This window comes from Camellia sinensis, chromosome 3, assembly GCF_055761805.1.
Source record: "Camellia sinensis isolate YWXY chromosome 3, ASM5576180v1, whole genome shotgun sequence".
Lineage (NCBI taxonomy): Eukaryota > Viridiplantae > Streptophyta > Magnoliopsida > Ericales > Theaceae > Camellia > Camellia sinensis.
This window is the reverse complement of record NC_138963.1, coordinates 214,742,450-214,766,812: the sequence shown is the minus strand read 5'-3', so window position 1 is coordinate 214,766,812 and position 24,363 is coordinate 214,742,450. Positions and strand designations below refer to the sequence as shown.

The window sequence follows — 24,363 nt, the reverse complement described above, 5'->3', positions numbered from 1 at the left end:
AATGAAAAGATACATGTATTATTATTACAGCAATGTTAGGGGGCCACAAATTCTGTGGCTCAACTGGCTTAAAACACCCAAAACGACGTCGTTTTGAGTAAAAAACGATACAAAACGACATCATTTTGACAGTTTCAAGCCATTTGAGCCACAGAATTTGTGGCAACCAAACATTTTTCTTATTTTTATTATATTTTTGTTTATTTAAAGTTCCAAACAAAATGTTCATTATACAAAGGCTTTCGGGCCTCTAACAACTCTCTAACTCTATCTCTAATGATGAGTAATCAAACATGGCAAAGCAGGGAACTCAAACTTGAAATCCTTTGTATGAATTTTTGAGTTGTGTATCTTCATTGTTTACTTCAGCTTCGTCTTTCTGTTAGTTCTCACTGTGTTTGGTTCTCGGGAATAACGAGAGACAAAGAAAGTGGATGTGCTAGAAAAATGGCAAGTAAAACTAATCTATCAAGTAAATCCACTGAAACGTATGCTACTAATTCATTACCCTGATTCTTCTGAGCATTTTCATTTTTATTTGCGCTTTTCTTATCAATTGTAGAGATTAAAGTGACGCAATACATGTTTTCTCAGTTTATGCTCAACACATGTTTTTATTTTTATTTTTATTTTTAATTATGTCAGTGGATAATATGTTTGATGATTTTATTTGTATTGATTTTTTTCATTTCAATTTATTTAGTCTGCTTAGGGCATGAATCAATGGATTTTCCAAGCATTTTTATGTTAGTGGATAATTTTTGATTATTTTATTTATTGGTTTCAATCTATTTATTCTACTTAGGGTATGAATCAAGGGATTTCCATACATTTTCCCCATTTTGTTCAATTCTCTTTATCTCGGGTTGAGATTCAAACTATGTTCCAGTATTTTCATTTAGATAGTTTTTGGGGTTTTGGCAGTCATGATGCACTACTACCAATTTTTTGAGATTACTTAGGTGGATCTCATCAACAATTGTTTAACATTGTCTATGTTTGGAAATTGGATCACATTCCTTTTAATATAGTAAGAACTTAAAGCAACAATTGACATTGCAACACTTGCATTTCTTCCAGATTCATCTTTGATTTCCTTTGTTTGAGAATAATGTTACTGCTTTGGGCATGTAGCTTTCAGCAGATGTTCAGATACTAAAACGAGATTGTGCCCAAGGAACCTAATATATGCAAGGTTTTCACACAAGTCTTGACATCTTATGTAACTTATAATGTGTTTTCATATGTGGAGGCAAATCATGGGTACCAAAACCAACATAAAGGAAAGCTCTTGTTAGTTCATTTTCTTTCTTAGTTTGTTGTCTCAGTTTTTTCTTGGCAATGTTCTACACTGAATTACAACAGTCTTGCACTGTTATCCTTTTCAGGTTCTGCTGAGTTCTTATAGAAGTTGTTTTTTTAGTTCTAGTTCTGTGTTAGCATCCTCACAATTGTTTGGAGTTCCAAATGTGATTGCAAAGTACAGATCCTGCCTGAGATATTCAGTTACGGCTAGCAACTCCTTTGTGAGCCTTTCGACTGGTGATGTAAATATGCAGCCTGATCTGCAGAGGACTTACCAAGTTGTGGTGGCTGCAACTCATGATATGGGTATTGGGAAGGACGGGAAGTTACCATGGAGGTTGCCTTCTGATCTTAAATTTTTCAGCAAGATAACAATGACTACATCAGATCCCGAGACGAAGAATGCGGTAGTGATGGGGAGGAAAACATGGGAAAGTATTCCCCTTGAATATCGACCTCTTCCTGGCCGTCTAAATGTTTTGTTGACTCGTTCCGGGAGTTTAGATATTGCTACTGCTGAGAATGTTGTGATATGTGGGAGTATTCCATCTGCTTTGGAATTATTGGCACGACCTCCTTATTGTTTTTCAATAGAGAAGGTGTTTATCATAGGAGGTGGTCAGATTCTAAGGTAATTCACTGTTGTTTCATGAATTTAACAAATTTTTATTGTTGATAAGAAAAGTTTGATGTTTTTCTGTACAGGGAGGTACTTAATGCTCCAGGATGCGATGCTATCCACATGACTGAAATTGAGTCAAGTATTGAATGTGACACTTCCATTCCTCCTGTTGATGTCTCTGTTTTTCAACCATGGTACTCATCTTCGCCACAAGTGGAGAACAATATTCGTTATTGTTTTGTGACTTATGTCCGTGTGAGGAAATCTGCCACTGAACTTGTTTCTTCAAGCAGCCGGGTGAATTACAATAGCAGTTTAGATTCTACTAAGTTCAATGTTGAGAATTTTACCTTCTTGCCCAGGATGATTTTTGAGAAACATGATGAGTTCATGTATCTGAGACTGGTTCAAGATATCATCTCAAGTGGCAACCAGAAAGATGACGGGACAGGGACTGGTAGTCTTTCAAAATTTGGTTGCCAGGTAATTCCTAACTTTTTCTTGGTTCACATGTTTTTGCAGTTAGTGTATGAAAATATCATATTGCTTCTAAATCTTGTTTGATTCGCAGATGCAGTTTAATCTCCGTAAGTGTTTTCCACTTCTCACAACCAAGGTATTGATTGTTTATAAAGTTTAAGCAATTGCGATGTGTTATATTGTATGTCCTGTGGGAGTACCCCTTTCTTGTTCTTATGTTGATCAGTATTAATGGTGTTTTATTTATTACCATCACAACATTGTCATGTTTTCGTCTCTCTAGATTGGTATTCCTTTTACATATTCTTTCCCAGGCAAGCTTTTCCAGTTATGTGTGGATATGCAATTTCTATTCATCTGTTAAAATCCACCTACTCTCCACCTACTTAAACCTACTCCACTAAACCTAACCCACTACACCACTACCACCTCACCTACTCCACTAAACCTAACCCACTACACCACTACCACCTCACCTACTCCACTAAACCTAACCCACTACACCACTACCACCTCCACTTCACCTACTCCTTACCTACTACACACTCACCCTCTTCTATATATAGGAATCATGAATCATTGTAATAGATATCAATATATCAATCAATAATAATACATTAATTTTTACATGGTATCAGAGCAAGGTTAAGAAACTAGTAATTCTGCTTCACCGGCGGGCGGCAGCCTCGCCTTGGCCGCCCGCCGGACCTCCACACATTCCTTCACTCCGCTGCCACAAATTCCACATCTCTCTCTCAATTTCTTTTACACTCTCCTGGCATCAAACCAAGGAGACCCACGGCTCTCTCTCCCTCTCTCTAGATTTAGTATATACAGAGAGCTATGGAGTCTAAGCCAAGCTTACTGAGGAACATTCTGGTTCGACTCTTTGTCTTCAGTGTTCTCATCATCGCCGTCCGATTCGCCTACGTCGTCACCATCAGAGGCGAATCCTGCGATCTCGGAAGCTTCTGCTTCTTTTCCTCGCCGGAAAATCTCAACCTCGTGATCGGCGTCCAAAATCGCAGGTCATCGGCGATCATTTCAAACGACGCCGCCCTGATTGCATCGTCAGCGACATGTTCCATCCCTGGACTGCCGACCTTGGTGCTCGCCTCGCCATTCCCAGGTTCTTGTTCTATGTTACAGAGACATTTGCTTTGCCGGGTCTCCCCGATGATAACATCATATTTACCAAGAGAAAAATCCCATACTGGTTTAAGGAGAAAGGAACTAGTTATGGATAAATAATTGACGAGGTCATGTTACTTTCCAACCCATGTGCACTTTTGTTTTTATTCTACTTTTTGACATACCAACTCATGTGCACCTTTTTTTTTTTCTCTTTTATTCTACTTTTTGACCCATCATTCCACCACCTTCCTCTTTTTTTCTAAATCATATTTTTATCACCGCCCACTCCATGATACCTATTTATTATTATTATTATTATTCTTATTAAAACAAAAAAAAAAAAATAAATACCAAACACCATTGCAAACCATTTACAAATTTGCACAACCAATCATATTTTATTTATCTCAGGGAACAACCCCGATCACACTTTTACACACACAAAAAAAAAAACAAAAAAAAAAAAAAACACAACAACCAAACAAACAAAACAACCACATCCACCGGCGGGATTTTTTTTTTTCTTCTCTACTCTGCCGCTGGTCTCTTTTTCTTGCCTCCGTCCTGGACGGCCCTTGACGGTGTTGCCTCCGTGCTTCCTAGACCACCAAGCAAGTTGCCTCCTCTCTGCTCCTCCACTGCAGCATATGGCGGATCTCCAAATCGGAACATCACGGTGGCCTTCCGCTTCAGCTCCTTGTTTTCCGCCTTTAGCACACTTATCTCTGCTCGCGCATCCTTATACATGCGCTGGAGCAGAGCCAGTTGGGCATTTAACTGCTGCACCTCATTTGTCCTGCTCTGCAGCCGGTTCGACAAATTTGTAACCGCAGTCATGGTTTCCACACATGACTTCAAGGTATACTGATTGGCCTCCACATCCGACTGCACCGCCATTTTTTGCTCCACCGACCGCATCGGAAAGTTCAACGGAGCAAAACCAGAGGTGTTTGGTTGAGGTTCACTGGCCACCGCACCAGTTATTTCTCTTGTGGACTCATTCAGTTCTGGAAAGAGCGTAAGTAGCCCACGGGAAGAGGAGGCCATGTTCTGGTTAGCTGGACGGGAAGAAGAGGCCATGTTATGGGTTGCTGAGTGTTTCAGAGAAGGGTTGGTTACAGAGTGTTTCAGACTGCAAAGGTTCAGAGGTTTCAAACTGGTTTGTTATGCTTCCCAACCTCAGCCTCCGCTTCGATTTATAAAGACCCTGACGAAGCGGCAGACACGCGCATCATGCGCCGCTCGACGCTCGCCGACAATATGGGCGCGCCTTTTGATGGCACGTCTTTTGATGGCACGCCTTTTGATGGCACGCCTTTTGATGAATTGGGCACGCCTTTTGATGGCACGCCTTTTGAAAGATTGGGCACACCTTTTGAGGGTGCAACTTTTACGACGGTCCGACATGACCCTATAAACTGTCCCGACATTGATTCCGGTTAGCTCCTTTATGGGTCCGACAAGACTCTGTAAACTGTCCCGACATTGATTCCGGTTAGCTCCTTCAAGGGTCCGACAAGACTCTGTAAACTGTCCCGACATTGATTCCGGTTAGCTCCTTTATGGGTCCGACAAGACTCTGTAAACTGTCCCGACATTGATTCCGGTTAGTTTCTACAAGGGTCCAGCAAGACTCCGTAAACTGTCACAACAACTGTCACCACATTGTCTGCTACAACGGTCCGACATGACCCCATAAACTGTCTTCTACATCGGTCTGACACCGCCATCCAGTGTCCTCTACACCGTTATGACACCACCATACAGTGTCCTCTACATGGTTATGACACCCCCATACAGTGTCCTCTACAATGTTATGACACCACCATCCAGTGTCTTCACCAATGGTCTGACACGACCATACAGTGTCTCTTATCCTCTTTTATTTTTATGTATTTTCTTATTTTGTTACTCTCTCCAAACTCAAGTTGGTTAGTTCCTATCCCCCTTGAGTTTGCGGGGGGCTGTTAAAATCCACCTACTCTCCACCTACTTAAACCTACTCCACTAAACCTAACCCACTACACCACTACCACCTCACCTACTCCACTAAACCTAACCCACTACACCACTACCACCTCACCTACTCCACTAAACCTAACCCACTACACCACTACCACCTCCACTTCACCTACTCCTTACCTACTACACACTCACCCTCTTCTATATATAGGAATCATGAATCATTGTAATAGATATCAATATATCAATCAATAATAATACATTAATTTTTACATCATCTATGTTTTTTTGGGATGACACTGATGTGTTTGTTAGACAGAGACTTTTTTGGAGAGGTGTTGTTGAAGAACTTTTGTGGTTTATTAGCGGTTCAACAAATGCCAAGGTAATTGTAGCTTCACTTAATGCATTAGAATCCATGTATTGCCTTTTATTTTTCGTGTTGCTTTCTCTTACTTTTGAACAATTAACTCAAGACTAATTGTTACAAATGTTGTACTGAGCCCAGATGTTCTGCTAAATAGTCATATTTCAACACTCAAAATATATTGTAAGGATGTGCAATAACTAACTAATTATGGTACAGAAGGTTTTCCTTGTTCAATAGGATCTGATAAACCATACAAACCAGAGCCTCAAGGTGTTGATTTATCTTGATGAGCTTGAGCCGATGTTGAGAGGCTTGCTTTGGTTATTGACTAACATTGGACTTGAGAGGGTTGGCATATGGCAATCTGCAAGGTGGATTGCCTGCCAACATACGTTTGAAATGTTACATCATGCATGTATCATTCTAGAATATTATGCTTTTGATGACTGATGTGGTTAATCCATACTTGTGAAGTTGGAAAATATATTACATATAAGATAGTTGTAAGACTATAGGGCACAACATATTTGAGAAATGAAAAGTGGCTGGAATGTGACATTGTTCATATTGATGGTAATAAATGGTAATAAATGGCAAGGGAAGACAGGCCAAAACTAAACTAGTTTGAGATAGATGGAAAATAAATGGTGACATGTGGTTTAACTAAAGCTATGAACCTTGATCGAGTAGAATGGTGAAACATGAGGCACATACCTGACCCTAGCGACTAGAGGGCTCAAAATTTCCCTACTTTCAAGTGTCCCCCTTCCCACCATCCGCCGCATATGCCCTTAATTTGTTTAAATGTTTTTAAACAACCTACAAAAGCCTCTCTAAGGAAAATTTCTACCTTTGTCCCTGCCTGACCCCATAATAGTCAAGGCTTTGTAGTTTTGTCGTTGATTGTGGTCCATTGCTCTAGTTGCTTCATTCCTGTACTGTATTATTGCCATTAAAGATTTGAAATGCACATGTTCATAAGTATTGCATGGCATCGTCCCTTGAACTGGCCTTCTGTGTTGCAATATACCCATATGCAAATATCTTGATGCACATGCACTACTCAAATTTCATTGCAGCTGTTCACTTTTGATTTCACCATATTGCTGCTTGCTTTATTGACTTGGTTTGGCATACATGTTTAAATTTTTTCTGCTTATTACTAGGATTGCTTGCTATGATGGGATGATGTGTCATGTACATGTGATAATTGAGGAAATCTGAATTTGGTCATTTGGCATATAATTTTTTTCCCTCTGCGTTACCATTTCACATTTTCTGATAGCCTTTGCTACAAAAACTTTCAATGTACTGAATTTTTTTTCATTGGTAAACTAATTGTTTACTGAGGGAGAAATTGATAATAAAAACATATTGTTGCTGATAGGTTCTCCAGGAGGAGGACATTCATATATGGGATGCTAATGCATCAAGAGACTACCTTGACAGGCATGAGAAATGTGCTTACTATCTGGATTGAATCTTGTTTGTCCCCACAGATCAATTTGATGTATACCCTGCAATCTGTATGTTTCAGTATTGGCTTGGCAGACAGGGACGAGGGTGACTTGGGACCCATATACGGATTCCAGTGGAGACACTTTGGTGCCAGGTCAGCTGTAAGTACTTGATTTAAAGGAAGTGTAGCTTAGGTTTTCATTTTGGGATCCTCTCTTAAGGGTTTTGTGTCCAGATACACCAATATGCATGCTGACTACACAGGCCAAGGATTTGATCAGTTGTTAGATGTTATTGATAAGATCAGGAATAAACCAGACGACAGGCGGATTCTCCTCTCAGCTTGGAATCCATCTGATCTTAAGTTGATGGCTCTCCCACGTTGCCACATGTTTGCACAGGTTTGGAATATGCTAATTGACTTACAAAGTTTTCCCGTCATTTAATAATTATCTGAAGTGTTACAACTCTACTTTTTGTAATCTGTCTGTCTATTGCAGTTTTATGTAGCCCATGGGGAGCTGTCCTGTCAAATGTATCAGTGGTCTGCTGATATTGGTCTTCGTGTGCCATTTAATATCGCATCTTATGCTCTATTGACATGCATCATTGCTCATGTTTGCGGTATGCATTCTCTTCCACAATGAGAAACCAAATTATTAAAACGCACAGTATCTCTTCTTTTGTGGCGTTTCAGTGTAATCATTGTTCATTGGTTATTACTTATCTCACACGTGCGGGCCTTGTAAAGAATGTTGTATGTCAATTTTCCTAAACAGGGCTTGTTCCTGGTGATTTCATCCACGTAATAGGGGATGCTCATGTTTATAAAACTCATATCAGGCCTCTACAGGAGCAGCTCTATAAACTTCCTAAGCCCTTCCCAGTAAGTATGCAGTATAAATAACAGGATTTGAATTAATTGACCTAACTAAATGTGCTTCACTTTGTAAACATCCTTTGTTCTTTCACAAGTTGTTGGATTCTTTGTTGTTTTTAAACACTGGTCCTATTGCAATGTTGTCAGCTCTTGGTGGAGGAATGCTTACTTGTAAGCTTTTGAACTGACCATTGGAATGGAAAAGTCATCGACTTTCATATTTGATGAAACAATGGAAAATACAGTGAGATTGATGGAACTCAAAACATGAGGTTGCTTGCCTTTTTCATGTGAAACTACAGGCAGTGTCCAACTACTATTCTTGCAATCAGGCTTTAGATGGAGCTGTTTCACTTTTTTCCTTTTATTGAATCTTTATATTCTACTTTTGCAATACAGATTTTGAAGGTCAATCCGCAGAAGACAGATATAGATTCATTCGTGGCAGCCGACTTCAAACTTATAGGTTATGATCCTCACCAGAAGGTAGAAATGGAAATAGTAGTATAGAACTTTAGAGTGATAATTGTTGTTCTTTTTTGTTCAACTGAAGCACGATCCCTGTTATTTTTTGAGGTAATTGGAACTGTTCAATTTGTAATTTGTTTCTTTTGGTTAGTTTTTTTCTTTCTGACTACCTTTTCTATTATTTATCCCATCAAAGCATTTTATACTAATTTTCGTATTGAATACTACGTGTTTGGTGTGCTTGCAATCACTACTACTGGAATCAATCAACAAACCCTCCCCCCTGTGCCTGCTTCCTTTCTTTGATTGTAATACTCATTGTTCTTTGCTGGCACCACATTTGCACATTAGTATATAAGGGGGCTTTTGTTCCCCTGAATGAAGTCATATTACAGAACTTTACTTCGTTGGGAACTGCTTTATTGAATTGTGTTGATATGCTAGGAGTCTTTCGACTCTTTCCCATTTTCTTCTTTTTGTATATATGATTTTGAAAATGCATGCAAATATAATGTGACACAGTTGAAATGTATTTTTATAGTCCAAAAGGAACATGAATGGTCAAACATCCGTGCAGTTGAATTTGTGTTGTGTATCGACTGCATATACAAAATGGTTCTCTAGTGTTTTGAAATGTTTCTTTGGTGAAATTGTTGTTCTTATTTTCCTACTTTGTCGGAGCTGGTGCATAAAGATTTGGGTTGGTTTTCAGTGTATGAACTAGACTTGACTTCAATTCTTGGATGCAGCAGCTGTGACTTCTTTAGTTCATGATGGTAAGGCTCATCTGTAAGTAACTAGGAACTAGAATCTTCCTTAACCATTCTCTCCAAAGTGCAAAACGCAACTTTTTTGTCAGGTTGCAGTGTGTAATTTAGGCAATGTAAGCTTCAAATACTATTTGCTCACTTTAATAGCAACTTTGTATTCACTGATTTTCCATGTAGGAAATTATTCTTAGTTACTATTGTAGGATTTATGCGAGTAGTTCTGTATGATTGTGGGAATTATGCAAAAGTAGCAAAAGCTTTAGAAACATGTAACTGGAGCTCGCTCTCTAATATTTCATACCATGTTAACAACGAGTACTGAATGAGCTTCGGAAGAAGCAAACTTCACTTGGCTATGCATACATGACACAGTGCATTCACTTAAACAAATTAAACAAGGAAATGGTATAGTTCAATATTCTTTTACTGAATTAAATAAATGAAATCTCACTCTATACTCGAAAAAAATAAAGTTGTATTTAGTCAAGAATGTCAAAACCCTAAATAACTGTTGCAGGTCTGTTCTCTGCTTCTCTCAATTGTTCTCTCTGCTAGTGCCCTCTAGCTTGAGTTGTTCTTGCTGCATTATTGTTTCATCTTGGTCATGCCGTGTTTCCTTCTTGTGGAGGTGTTTGATGAGATTTTGAAGTGCTATTTCAGCATTGTCATTCTTCATTAGTTGTCCTGCAATCTCAGCAGGCGTAGCTTGAACTTTCATTAACAACTCCTTGATCTCTCCAAATAGCGGGTGCTCTTCTATCTTTAGATAATTAAATGCTAGTGTCTTGAAGCAGTTGAAGGTGCAGTAAGACATGTGAATGTGTAGGTCCATGCGGCCAGGTCGCAACAATGCTGGATCGAGCCGGTCCTTGTGATTGGTTGTAAGCACTATTATCCGCTCATCCCCACAGCTCGACCACAAGCCATCGATGAAGTTGAGCAGTCCAGAGAGAGTAATCTGCAGCGGAAGTCACCAAACAGAGGTCAGTGCTGTTATTGCAAAAGTAACCATCTAAGACAACGCGCATCTGGCATGAAGAAACAACTGAAAGCAAAATGCTTTGATTTGGCTCTAAGTTGAGAGTATGATCGATGGATCCGCACTGGGCCGGCTAATTACTTTTTTGTTATGCCAGGTGTTTGGCATTCCCTTAAAAGATAAAAAGTTAAAAAAGTTAACACTATTCACATATTTGGACGAAAAAAAAAAAGACTGAATAGGCAGAAAGTAAAAAGATAAAAATGCCCTTGGTTTTGTCCCCTTCCAACAGTGTACTTTTTGGTATAAAAAAAAGAAAAGAAAAGTGTAGCATAATGCACTGACGCAAGACTTCACTGACATGCACGGAAAGTATGTCAGTGCTCAGAAGGATAGGAAGATAATTTTATTAGTTGATATAATATTTTAATATATATTTTTTTCATAAAAAGTCAAAAATTTATTTCAAACATATATATTTTTTTCCTCTACTTGTTTAGTTAAAAAGTCAAAAAATACATTTATATAGTTCATTCCAAACAATTTCTAAAATTGACAATAACTACCTTTTCTTTTATTTTTTTTCTTGGGATGCGTGGCAATATGTTGACACAATACACATATGTGAGACATTTTACTTGACATAACATTATAAACATTTTTTGGTATAGTTTCTCCTAGTTTCCTCATGCACCCTCCTTTATGAGCAAGTCATTTGACTTTTCTTTTTTTTAAACTTCTCTTGGGCGACAGCTAAAATTTTACATGTTTTGTGTTAGCAGGTATTTTAATATTATAATGTGTTATAAGTTGGTTTTCTTTTCTTTTTTTTCTTGTTAAGCCTTCCAAGTCATCCAAGGTCTTGGTCTTAGTCTCCATAATTTATCCACCAATCTTATCTTATCCAAGTCTTGGTCAAGTCCACCAAGACTTATTCATTCCTTGTCTTCATCCGTTTCTTCCCCACCAAGAACTTGTCTAACTAATTTTGATTTCTATATATATATTAACTTATGTCCTATCTTTGGAGACATATAAGAGAGAAGAAGTTTTGGTTGTGTTGTTATGTCTTGAGTGAGTGAGATTATCAGGCAAATAAAAAGGGTATGTGAGATAAAGCTTTGGGTTCAACCAATTGTGCAGTATTGGTGAACCATACCACTTAGTCGGGCTGTTGAATTCTGGGGGACAAGTCAAGGTTTTTCTGCTACACCGGTGTGAGGCATTGCCTAACCGCAGAGGGCTTGAATCTCCTTAAAGAGAGCGAATTTCGCGCGCCTCAGCTCTTATATTAATTGTTGTAACTTTTATTTTGTTTATTATCTAGTGTTTTATTTGTAAGTATCACTAACATTTTGTTATTGGGATCACTTATAATTTTTATTTTTATTTTTTGTCATTCTATACACATTCTGTGTCTCTGTCCGGTTCTGTGTTTTGTAAAATTTATCTGTGCTATTTGCCAACTTATACATATAGTGTAGGAGCCTAACCTTGTCATCCTCAACCGTTCTGCCTTCACTCTCCGCCTCCGGATTCTGCACCCCAACATTACAATCAATGTCCTGGATCACAAGTATGGACCGGTTTGCCGAACCAATCAGCAACCTTCTCAAATCCGAATTGCACTGCACTTCCCTCAGATCCAAGTCATATACATCAAAGTTGAGATAATTCGCCATAGCCGCAACCAAACTCGACTTCCCCGTCCCAGGCGGCCCGTAAAACAAATACCCTCGCTTCCAATCCTTCCCAACCCTCCTATAGTAATCCTTCCTACTAACAAACCGATTTAAATCCTCCATCAACTCCATCTTCATCTCTTCATCCATCGCCATCGTATCAAACGTCGCCGGATGATTTAAAGCCACCGAGCTCCAATAATCGGTCCCGTTGTAATCAACCGTGTGTAATCTGACCGCCTTTCTCTCCTCTTTAATCGCCTTGGCTTGTTCCAATATATGATTTAAGTAAACATTTAACACCATATCTTTGTGTTTCTTATGAAAGCTCAACTCGAAGAATCGCAGCTCCGTTCTGGCATTATCGGCTTTGGACGATGACGATTTGATTGCTGTGGACTGTAGAATCCACTTGAGCTTCACGTTTTGGAAGAGATCGACAATCTCTTGGTTTCTGTCGACGGTGACGGAGAGTTGTTCGTCTTTATCGAGCTTGTTCACTTTGATTCGGCGAGTCGAAGATGAGAGCTTGGTGCCTTGGTAAATGTTGGCGGCGTCGAACATGGTGTTGGAGGTGAGGCCTTGGAACTCTTCGATGACGACGGTGAGTTGGGAGGAGAGGCGGTGGGAGAGTTTTGAGAGGGATGAGAAGAAGTAGTCGTGGATTTCGGCGGGGATGAGATCGGTGGCGATGGTGCGGAGAAGGACGGCGGAGGCGGTGAGAGACGCCACCGCCGATAAAACGGCGGTGCAGGAAGGTAACGTTTCGCGTGAAAACACCATTTTTTTTTTTTAATAAAAATAATAATCTTAATTGATTAGAGAAATTTATTTTGTTAGATATTGTTAAGTGTTTGAGGCGGTTTCTTTTCCTCGTTGGAGATTTTGGAAACTACGGTTTGGAGATTTTGGAAACTACATTGGGTTTGGTTTATGAATTTATGTTTGGTTTATGAGTTAAGTAAAAATTTAAAAGAAAAAAAATATATATGTAAAATATAATTATATTTTATTTATTTTTAAAATTTTTATTTAAATTTCTAAACCAAACATTGGTTAGGATTGTTGATAATTTATCTTAAAACGTGATTCATTCAAAAAAAAAAAAAAAAAATTTAAATTAAAAGATTATCACAAGTGTCCTTAAAAAAAATCAATTTAACCAAATTGTTGCTTAAGAAATTTTAAAAGTGTAATTGGCTTTTTAAAAGAACAATATTAGGAATGGCAACGGGTCGGGGCGGGGCCGGGGACCATCCTCCCCGTCCCCGATCCCCCAAGATTATAAAATCTCCGCCCTCGATCCCCGGCGGGGGAGCCCATCACCCTTCTGTCCCCGTCCCCTAACGGGGATCGGGTTTCCCCGACCCCGAAAGATCCCCGAGCTTTTTTTTTTTTTTTTTTCGAATTTTGTTCAACAAAACACTGACTAATCAATATAATATCACAAATCAACAAACCAGATCTGAGTACAGATCAATTTTGAACAATATAGATAATTAAACAAATTAAAAAAAATTATTCTGAACAACACAGATCTGAGTACAGATCAACAACAACAACATCAGATCAGAGAGAGAGAGATGACAAATCTAACAGATCGACAGCGTTGGCGAGATTGACGGTGACGGTGGCTGTGGCGGGGCCAGCGATGGTGGTGGTGATGTCTCCATGACTATGAGAGAGCTGAGAGAGAGAGAGAGAGAGAGAGAGAGAGAGAGAAGAACGAGAGAGTTGAGAGAGAGTGAGAGGTAACAACGAGAGAGTGAAGACAGTGAGAGAGTCGAAAGAGAAGATACGAGTGAGAGAGTTGAGGAGGGCGGTGGAGGAGCGGTGCTATCAGATCGGCGGAGGACGGCGGCGAAAGAGATCAGTGTGTGAGGAAGTTGTGACTTTCTTCTCTCTCTCTTTCTCTCTTTCTCTCTCTCTCTCTCACGCGAATGAAGCTGTGTGTTTGTGTGATTGTGTGAGGAAGGAGACGGGGATTATAGTAATATATATAGACAAGGGTATTATAGTAATTTTATTTTGGGGAGAAAACCGGAGACGGGGATGGAGATGGGGACGGGCCGGGTCCGGGGCTATGAAAGCTATCCCCGTCCCCGGCCCGAAACTAATTGGGGATTTAATTTCAAATACCATCCCCGTCCCCGCGGGGATATTTTTCGGGGAAAAACCATTGTGATTGGGGTCGGGGGGTCGGGTCCCCGTCGGGCCGGTTTCAAATTGCCATCCCTAATCAATATAGATTTGTTTTGCTGTGGCTTGAAAATCTACTTCTTGATCAAGGTCTCGTTTGAAAAGTAATAGTTTTTGTTTAAAAATCAAAAAATTATTAAAAAAATTAGAAAACTTATAACTTATACGAAAAAGTTAAAGATTTCTGTTTTTTTTTTTTTAATCTCATATTTTAGCTAAAATTTAAAAAGTTACTAAAATAACCTATTTCCAAACGAGGCCTAAGATATTATTATTAAATTCATTAGAGTCTTTTCTAGGCTATTTTATAGTACAAAATTATAGAAACACATTTTATCAAACTCAATTATTAGTTAGCAACAATGATTCATCCCCCCTTTTCCTCCCACCCCCTTTGACCCCCTCTCTCTCTCATTGGTTACATTTTCTTTTTCTTTTTTTTTTTTTTTTTTTTTCCTGCTCCTCCAATCACCACCCGCCACGTGACAAAGGGGGGTGAGGGGTGACCCTCAAAAGGGGGTCCCAAGCATTATTCATTAGTTAGCTACTTTAATTGAATATCAAATCACTAGTTATATGTAACTAAGGAAATTTTAACAAATGAAATAAAAAATAGAGAGTTTGTTGAAGAATGTATTTGAAAAGATGGTTAGCTAAAATAAAAAAATAGACTTTTAGTTAAAATTTAATTAAACAATTTGATTATTTTGATGGAGATGTTCTAAGAAAATTATTTTTGCTAAAAAATCTTAACCTTATTTGAAAGATTTTTCTACCAAAAAAACTCATTAGGAATTTGTTTTAATATTTTTTTTAGCATTAGTTATTTTGTAAGTTTATTTTTAGTCAATAAACTAACTTTTTAATTAATTTCTAGCAGAAGCTTTAGTCTATGTTTGATTGATGGATTTGGAAAAAGATTTAGAAAGAAAAAATAAAAAGTCGTGTGAAATTAAGTGAATTGTAAAGTATATTTTATTCATATTTCATCTACTTTTTTTCCTTATTGTTTCTAAATTCCTTCTCAAATCCCTAACCAAACATACCATTAAAGAAATTATCTTTGGAAAGTGTTCAAAAATCACAATTGGCACCTTCAAAAATGATTAAAAGTAGAATTTGCCCTCTAACATGTGTTAGAAATGCAATTTGTTTAGGGGACATTGTTGCAATTGAATTAATTTTTTTAAAAGCAAAATTGTTCCAATTGATTTTTTGGAATGCCCAATTACACTATTAAACATCTTTTAGGAATAATTTTTTACAATCAAATATGGGATTCTAAGGGTTGGGATTCTATACTGCCAAACAAGGAATTAGAAAATGTTGTAATGGCTTTTTCGGTGTAGATTGCAGATCTATGGGAGAAAAGTGAAAGAAGTTTCTACCACAGATGACATTGCTACGAAAGAATCTAAAAATATATCTTTGATATTAACTCTTAACTCTTAAAATTTAAAGTTTACTTTGTAAAGAAAATGAAATAATTATTTTAGAATAAGAAAAACCATTTTGATTCTTTTGCTTCAGATTGTTGTATATGTTTAAGCCCATATTTAGGAGAGTCCCAAACCCATAAAGGCCCATCGGGCTCGACCATCTAACTTGGGCCTAAATTTGGGCTGAGCCTTTTTAGACCGCAAAGGATGGGACTTTGTTGAGGAGAATTGTCTGCATCATCTTCTTTAGCCCAATTGAAAATTTTCAAACTAAAACTTGCCAGAAATTCACGGCCACAAGGGTATGTTGATCATGCTCAACACATACTGTTTCTTGATGTTTTGAGTCATTGTAATAAAAGGTTAATAATGTTAGATAGTGTTTGGTTTGGTAGAATAATTTTGAAAAAAATGGAATAACTTTTTTCTTAAATTGATTAATTGTGTTTTCATTTAGAATATACATTTCATTCGGTGAACTAAATACTACATTAGGATAACTATTCGTATTCGCATTCTGCTGCTGCATGTATTTTTACAATATGGCAGATTGTAGTGTGTGTTCCAAGCAGGTCTCAAAATTCTTAGTAATGATTGGATGGTAGATTAAGATTCGGTAGTGTATTCATGTCTAAATATTTGCAGTTTTTTTTTTTAATTTGCTTGTGAAAACCATTTTATATACTTTTTGGTTCAACTTGGAACATTTGGATGAGTTGGTTTCCAAGACAAAACGAAAGAGGTTTGTTTGGTACCTAGGGGTTTATACATATCGCTGAGCTAAACCACTACAGGGGCTTTAGTAAGCTCGTAAATCTGGTTTGGTGTGTTATTGGAACTGTGTACCCAAGTGAAAGTGTGCAACTTTAATTTGAATTATACACAATAGTAATCAGATTGACTGGATTTGTATGTCTTAAAAGCATTTTTATTTGAATTCCGGCATTGTCCTTTATTCTTGTTCTTTTTCTTTGTCTTTGTCTTTTCTTTTTTTTTCCTGTCTTTGACTTTTTAAGGAAAAATATGTATTAAAAAATTGTATAAATTAGTATGTAGGGGAAAATTAGGATTAGGAGTTGTGTAGCCGTAATTTTTAACTTTTGGTGAATAGTGATAACTTTTTAACTTTTTGAATAATTTCTTGACTTTTTTTTAACTTGCCAAACTTGGCCTTATTAGCCTAAAAATATTGATTTGGTGTAAAAATGTGTAACAGTGAAAAAAGCAGCTTTTTTTTTTTTAAGTCATATTATCCCTCTATTGTTTTATACTTTTTAAAAAAAAGTTTAAAAAATCAGTTTATGAAGTAGGTTGAATTTGGACGTCCTCTAATGCTGTGTTTGGTTGAGGGATTTGGGGAGTGATTTGGAAAGGAAAAGGGAAAGGGAAAAGGTGTGTGAAACTATGTGAAATATAGGCATGATTTATTCACATTTCACCTACCTTTTCCATTTCTCTTTCCAAATCCCTTCCCAAATCCCCTAACCAAACACAGCATAAATCTCCAAGTTATTTTGATGGATATTATATATCATTTTAATCAATAGCCATGTGAGGGTGATAGAGTCATACCCAAAAATATCGGATACGCAATTTATGAAACATTTGAGAATAGACGAGGTTGAGATGTCGTTTTTTAATGGGTATGGATGGATCAATCCTACATAATTAATTCAAAAATAATAATAATATTGATAGTCCCCAATACTCTAAACTCCAAAGATTTGACTATCCCTTTCAAAGTCTTTTTCCTTAGAAAAGTTCAAAATGAGCTTTTCAACAATAGACTTCTCAATATTTTAGAATTGTTAAATTCAATGTCAAATCTTCAAATAGTAGCCTAATAATTTGTCAATATCAGGACACTTGTCAACAAAGCGGCAAATTTTTTATTTTTAATAATATTTTTCACGCGATGAGAATCCAAAGCTAATGATGCCCCCACATTGTCACATTCATGCAAACCTTGTATATTCAACCTTGTTGAACATCTAGGTTCTTTTGTACAACATGATAAATAAAGAAAAATTATAAAATTAGCTGGGAAAAAATATTCCTACCTACCATTGGGGTCCAGTGGTGGTTTACAAGATATAAGAGGAGAAATGAAATAAAATGAAAAGTCAATGGGGTCTCCTTTTGAAAAGTCACAATACTTTAATTTCTTTTATTATCATTATTACTAAAACCATTTATTTCTCACATGTGCTTGAACATAACTCATTCCAAGTTCAAAAGGACACAACTTGTCAAAGGCTTTAATGTTAATGAACTGGAAATGTAAGAAGTTGCACTTTTTTTTTTCCTTATATCCAAAAACCCCTTGATATTTCCTACTTATTATTTCTGCTCTAAAATATTAACAGAGACACATAAAGATACAATATCTAATCGATAAATAAATATATACGTAGGACTACAAATGAATCAAAACATAGCTCGATTCATTTACAAAAACTTATTGGATTGTGAACCGAGTTAAACTCAAATTAAAATAAGCTCAACTTGATTATTATATATACATATATAATAATATAAATGAATGAATGATATATGTATACTATAAAATAAATTAAAAATTAAAATGTATATAATAATATATGCTTTTACTTCCTATTCGAGTTTTTAGCAAAGCTTGATTGTGTATTCGAGATGAGATCAAGTTTGAATTCGAGCATGATTAATAAATGAGTCAAGCTTCAACCGTACAGTACTCTGTTCGGCTAAGTTTGCATGCAACTCTATCTATATATATCAGAATTATGAAGGAATAACATTTAGTTTCATGGTAGAAAAAGAACAAAAATGTGTTCACATTCAGAGTAAGTCATTATATTGAAGAAAGATCCTAAACTAAAGAGTAATGATATGCAAACAGAAAATATATACAGAATGATATGACAAAGTTGAGCCTATCATTTAAAAAAAAAAGTAAAAAATATTCACCAAGATGCTCCATTCTAAACAAAATGTCACTATCATATCATTCTTGTAAATGATTCTGTTTGAAATTTCTAAAAGAAAAACATTTTATCGTCCTCCTATCTACATATTGAATAATATGAAAAGAACTATTTACGGGCTCAGCAACGTCAAAAAGCATTTCAGAGTCTAGACAAGAGTTGTTTATGCCACATACTGAGACCTATGAGCAAATGTATTCAGCTCAAAGTATTGTTACACAACACATGAAACTTGAGGAAGAAATTGTCGATATTGCAGAAGAAACCATGTTGGGGAGGATCTTCTATAAAACATACATGAAACATTGGCCTCGATCATAATTTATAGAATGTTACAGCGATTGTAATAAGCATCGTCGTTAATCACGTACCAAACATCGCATCTCTGGCATGTCTTTGGAAGGGAAGGAATTTTCTCATCTTTCTTCTCATCCTTCTTCTCATCCTTTGCAGGACCTACACTCATGATCTGTGCAGATTTTCTGAATTTCCTCACCTTGTTAATGATGCACGCAGGATCAGCTTCCCCAATCACGGTCACCGTGAATTTGGCCGGGTCAAGGACAATAGAGTTTATCCCTTCTATTGTTGAAATTAATTTCATGACCTTCACCCTGCATTTGGAACAAAGCAGATCCACTGACACTACTGTTTTCTGCAACAGAAGTACTGCAAAGTGTCAGTATGGAGAGGAGGTTTGAGAAGTGATAAAAGAATAAGCATAACAGACCCCTGCAAAAAAAAAAAAAAAAAAACATAAAACAGTATAGCAATATAAAAGACTCGGATTTCATGGAGATGAGATGACAGAACCTTCGACATGGGTATGGGTAGTGAGTTTACTAACTGGGCTGCAAGAAAGTAGAGGCTGCAGTGAATGTCATGTATTCGGTCCAGAGATGCTATTTATAAATTGCTCTACTGCTCTGGCTTTATTAGCTTGGTAAATTGTTAAACACAGTTTTTATTGCAAAAAATATACAAAATACAGCATGACAGCACTTGATTAATCTTCAATGAGGCCCACACTCCACGATAAATGCAGTGCTTTGTGACATTTAGTTCTAATTTGTTATCACTTTTCATTTTTTTCCTTGGCATATTCAGATAGGCATTTGGTTGAAAGACTAAATGGGGTAACAGTGTGTGTTGGTGACCAGAAGTAAATGCTAGTCAGAAAGCTCTTGATTGGGCACCTATTACCCCATGTGCATTTAATTCGTCTCTCTCTCTCTCTCACACACACTCACAGGCGTGCTCGCAGAGCAGAGGCATACCCACGTCCACTACAGTAAAAAACATGGCTTCACATATCTCCTTTCAAATGACATCATATACAATAGTTTTAGACAAGTGAAACTACTCGATTTCTTGTTTCATGTTAAATGAAATCCTATGCAATTATCTTAGATAAGTGAAACTACTCTATTTCTAGTTTCATATGCTTCATTTCGCATAAAAAGAAATCCACTCACGTGGTTGTGTATACAGAAAAAATTCCAGTTAGATATACATCCCCATTCATGTCAATCAAAACCAAGGTATGTGCTACACACAAATAAACAAGCATATACATATCTTACTCAATATTAAAGAATTTACCGAAGACAATTTTAAATAATATGGAAATTATTCTTTCCGGTTCACGTTTGTGTAAATGTTGTGTTAGAATTTCCCATCTTTACCTTCACCTACTCCACTACACACTCCACTTCACTTACCTCCACTTCACCACACACTCCACTTCACCTAACCCACTATCACCTCCACTACACCTACTACCACATTTTCTTCTATATATAGATTGTATAGGAATTGTAATTGATCAATCTTGTAACAATCAATCAATCAATAATACTTGAATTGTAACATGGTATCAGAGCAGGTTTAAAACCTACTATTTTTCGCTTCACCGGCGGGCGGCAACCTCACCTTAGCCGTCCGCCGGACCTCCATCTATTCCGTTTATTTTCTACACATACCTTCATTTAACTCAACATTTAGTTCTGCGTCTCCGTCAACTGGGTTCTCCTTTGGAGCATCCTCGGTTTCTGTTGCTGCTACCAACAGTGCCCCTATGGTGTTTGGATCATCCACTCCTACTAGTGGCTCATTGAATTCCATTTTCATGTTCACTTCAGCTGCTTCTACTGCCACTGCCTCTTCCCAAGCACAGCCCATGTTTGGTAGTGCTGTTCCTGTCTTCACGGCTGCCTCAGGTAATGGTGATCAGATGAGCATGGAGGATAGCATGGCTGAGGACCCAGTACAGGCATCCATCATGCCTGCAGTTCCGGTATTTGGTCAACAAACTCCATTAGCACCAGTGATGCCACTTCAAGCTTATTTAATTCCACATTAACAAAAGTGATCGAAAAGGCAACCCATGTGACCCAACTTCTTAATATATTCTAAACCCACTATCTCTCTCTCTCTCTTTCTTCATGACAGACAGCCCCTTTTTTTTAATGACAGCCACTTTCATATATAATACCACTTTTTTAATAACAGCCACTTTCTTCATGACAGCCACTTTCATATATATATTTATTCCGCCAAATGATACCACTTTTTTAATTTCTTAATATATTCTATATTTTAATAATATGAGTGGCCTCACTTTTCCACCACAACCTTTTTTTCTCAACAATATTCTTGTTTCCACCACCCCAATACGCAATATCAACTCACAGATTCACACACCATCACTGGTTTTTTTTTCAAACCATTATTTTATTTTTTTTATCTAATGTTCAAAAAAAAAAAAATAAATAAAAAATAAAAAAACTTTACAAATTTGCACACCAAACTTCTTTTATTCATATCGGGGCTCACCCCATTCACCATTTTACATAAAAAAAAAAAAAAAAAAAAAAAAAAAAAAAAAAAACCACAAACACAACAACCACACCCACAGTGGGATTTTTCTTCTCTACTCTGCCGCCAGTCTTTTCTTCTTACCTCCGTCCTGGGCGGTCCTTGCCGGTGTTGCCTCCGTGTTTCCCACTCCACTGGGCATGATCACTCCCCCATACTCCTCCACTGCAGCGTATGGCGGCCCTCCAAATCGGAACATCACGGTGGCCTTCCGCTTCAGTTCCTTATTTTCTGCCTTAAGCACACTTATCTCTGCTCGCGCATCCTTATACATGCGTTGGAGCAGAGCCAGCTGGGAGTTTAAATGCTGCACCTCATTTGTCCTACTCTGCAGCCGGTTCGACAAATTTGTGACCGCCGTCATGCTTTCCACACATGCCTTCAGAGTATACTGATTGGCCTCAATATCAGTTTGCACCGCCATTTTTTGCTCCACCGACCGCATCGGAAAGTTCAATGGAGCAAAACCAGAGGTGTTTGGTTGAGGTTCACTGGCCACCGCACCAGTTATTTCTCTTGTGGGCTCGTTCAGTTCTGGAAAGAGCGTGAGCAGGTTCTGGGTAGCTGGACGGGAAGAAGAGGCCATGTTTTGGGTTGCTAAGTGTTTCAGTGCAGGGTTTACAGAGTGTTTCAGACTGCCAAAATTCAGAGGTTTCAAACTGGTTTGCACAGCCTCTGCCTCAACCTTGGTTAAATAGCCAGGGTCGATCCGCGCATCGCGCGCCTCTTGCCACTAGACGACAAAACGGGCACGCAAACCAAGGCGCCCACGTGCCTCGCCATCATGTCCGGCACGCCTTTTGATGAATTGGGCACGCCTTTTTATGGCACGCCTTTTGACAAAATTGGGCACACCTTTTGAGTGTGCGACTTTTTAAGGGTCCGACAAGACTCTGTAAATTGTCCCGACATAGATTCCGGTTCGTTTCTACAAGGGTCCGACAAGACTCTGTAAACTGTCCCGACATAGATTCCGGTTAGTTTCTACAAGGGTCCGACAAGACTCTGTAAACTGTCCCGACATTGATTCCGGTTAGCTCCTTTATGGGTCCGACAAGACTCTGTAAACTGTCCCGACATTGATTCCGGTTAGTTTCTACAAGGGTCCAGCAAGACTCCGTAAACTGTCACAACAACTGTCACAGCATTGTCTGCTACAACGGTCCGACATGACCCCATAAACTGTCTTCTACAACGGTCCGACATGACCCCATAAACTGTCTTCTACAACGGTCCGACATGACCCCATAAACTGTCTTCTACATCGGTCTGACACCACCATACAGTGTCCTCTACAACGTTATGACACCCCATACAGTGTCTTCACCAACGGTCTGACACGACCATACAGTGTCTCCTATCCTTTTTTATTTTTATGTATTTTCTTGTTTTGTTGCTCTCTCCAAACTCAAGTTGGTTAGTTTCTCTCCTCCTTGAGTTTGCGGGGGGCTGTTAGAATTTCCCATCTTTACCTTCACCTACTCCACTACACACTCCACTTCACTTACCTCCACTTCACCACACACTCCACTTCACCTAACCCACTATCACCTCCACTACACCTACTACCACATTTTCTTCTATATATAGATTGTATAGGAATTGTAATTGATCAATCTTGTAACAATCAATCAATCAATAATACTTGAATTGTAACATGTTGTTCTAATCCTAACATATCTGAGCTATGTGGAAGCAACATTCAAGGCATATCAGCCATATACTAGTAATTATACTCAAAGGAGCTAGTTTTGGTGGTGCATTACCTCACCTGAACATACTATGATACAGTGTACAGACAATCTTAACTGGTTCTGAACTAGGCTGTTTACAAGGGAAGGCAATATAGCAAGTTGATATTCAGACCCATAGATTTGGGGAAAAGAAGTCAGACAATTGTACATTCACCTTTATGAAATGTACCCAACTCAACCAACTTTGTTACCTATTAAAGTCTTTTCTGGATGTAGTGTAGTCAAAAGTACATTTTACAAAAGTGAGAGAGAGAGAGACCTCGAGTAAATAGCTCAGGAGCATTAGAGGTGATCAGCTGCTGCTAGACTGCTTCCAATTATTGGATCATTCTGCCAGGCTAATTCCCATACTGACGCTTGCTCAGCAGCCTCGGCCATGATGCATTGAAACCTTAAATATCAATTGCTCTTCCTGATCCAAAAACTCACTCCAGCATTCAGCATTCTGATTCCATGCTCTGTCAAGGCAGGTCACTAGTACATTGCTCTATATTTGCATTAAAGTGCACTCAAAAGTACAGAGTTCACTCGATCCTATTTCTAACAATTAATTGGTAAGACAATGAGAGATAACATAATTGCATTCTTAAACAATATATTTTGATAAACAACCTGTTCATGCACAAGCTTTTATTGAACCATAGCTTTCCATCAGCTGAATGAAATTCTGAACTTTTTAGACCAAAGGGTACATTTGTAGTCAGTCACTAAAATGAAAGAGAAAAAAGATAACTTCATAAAAGTGTAGATGGCAGTTTAGCATACACATCCAAAGAAGCTTACACACCAAATCATTCGTTCCGAGAGGCCACAAATCAACCTTCAAGGGCAATGCTATCAGCGTGCCTCTATAGTCTCTGAGATAGCTCTCACTCTTGTTTCCAATTTTCTGCATATTCGCGTTTATATATGTATAATAGTGAGCTTTATATTGGTGTAAATATTTTGCCAGGGCCACAAATTGTGCATACATACACAATAAATTATTTCCAACACTTTGATTAAAAGGCTCCATGCCAAC

At 37.8% G+C, this 24,363-nt stretch overlaps 2 protein-coding genes and 1 long non-coding RNA gene across 26 annotated transcripts; 1 reads left to right on the top strand and 2 right to left on the bottom strand.

Moving 5' to 3' along the window:
* Positions 1 to 223: 223 nt before the first annotated feature.
* Positions 224 to 9,614, top strand: LOC114288633 (bifunctional dihydrofolate reductase-thymidylate synthase). 23 transcript variants are annotated; one of them, XR_014365236.1, is made up of 13 exons: positions 264 to 450; positions 1,135 to 1,195; positions 1,389 to 1,936; positions 2,011 to 2,410; positions 2,499 to 2,543; positions 5,823 to 5,888; positions 7,261 to 7,322; positions 7,411 to 7,485; positions 7,567 to 7,732; positions 7,832 to 7,955; positions 8,111 to 8,217; positions 8,359 to 8,483; positions 8,611 to 8,812. XR_014365236.1 is itself a non-coding variant. In XM_028232162.2 (13 exons), the coding sequence occupies exons 2-13, from the start codon at positions 1,233 to 1,235 to the stop codon at positions 9,401 to 9,403; spliced, it is 1,776 nt and encodes a 591-aa protein (XP_028087963.2). In that variant the 5' UTR covers positions 348 to 488; positions 1,135 to 1,232; the 3' UTR covers positions 9,404 to 9,614. The 23 variants fall into 23 exon arrangements, 19 of the variants coding, with proteins under 19 accessions (XP_082778370.1, XP_028087973.2, XP_028087972.2 ...); XR_014365235.1 differs by having other exon boundaries at positions 264 to 488; positions 1,366 to 1,936; XR_003638343.2 differs by having other exon boundaries at positions 348 to 488; positions 1,135 to 1,293; positions 1,366 to 1,936.
* Positions 9,615 to 9,779: 165 nt separating this feature from the next.
* Positions 9,780 to 12,971, bottom strand: LOC114288634 (AAA-ATPase At3g50940-like). Its single transcript, XM_082922249.1, has 2 exons — positions 11,922 to 12,971; positions 9,780 to 10,407 (listed from the first exon to the last, which is right to left on the bottom strand). Exons 1-2 carry the CDS (start codon positions 12,891 to 12,893, stop codon positions 9,985 to 9,987), a joined length of 1,395 nt encoding a protein of 464 aa, XP_082778375.1. The 5' UTR covers positions 12,894 to 12,971; the 3' UTR covers positions 9,780 to 9,984.
* Positions 12,972 to 23,601: 10,630 nt separating this feature from the next.
* Positions 23,602 to 24,243, bottom strand: LOC145823094 (uncharacterized). Of its 2 annotated transcripts, none has more exons than XR_014365234.1 (3): positions 24,130 to 24,243; positions 23,955 to 24,009; positions 23,602 to 23,800 (listed from the first exon to the last, which is right to left on the bottom strand). It is a non-coding gene; the product is annotated as an uncharacterized LOC145823094 (long non-coding RNA). The 2 variants fall into 2 exon arrangements; XR_014365233.1 differs by having other exon boundaries at positions 23,955 to 24,014; positions 24,130 to 24,231.
* Positions 24,244 to 24,363: the final 120 nt, after the last annotated feature.

Coding starts and splice junctions, on each gene's coding strand:
- LOC114288633 (XM_028232161.2), top strand. CDS start 1,233: ATGTGTTTTCATATGTGGAGGCAAATCATGGGTACCAAAACCAACATA. Junction 2,411..2,498: donor TTTCAAAATTTGGTTGCCAG/GTAATTCCTAAC, acceptor TTTGATTCGCAG/ATGCAGTTTAATCTCCGTAA. Junction 7,486..7,566: donor TGGAGACACTTTGGTGCCAG/GTCAGCTGTAAG, acceptor TTTTGTGTCCAG/ATACACCAATATGCATGCTG.
- LOC114288634 (XM_082922249.1), bottom strand. CDS start 12,893: ATGGTGTTTTCACGCGAAACGTTACCTTCCTGCACCGCCGTTTTATCG. Junction 10,408..11,921: donor GAACGGTTGAGGATGACAAG/GTTAGGCTCCTA, acceptor CTTCCGCTGCAG/ATTACTCTCTCTGGACTGCT.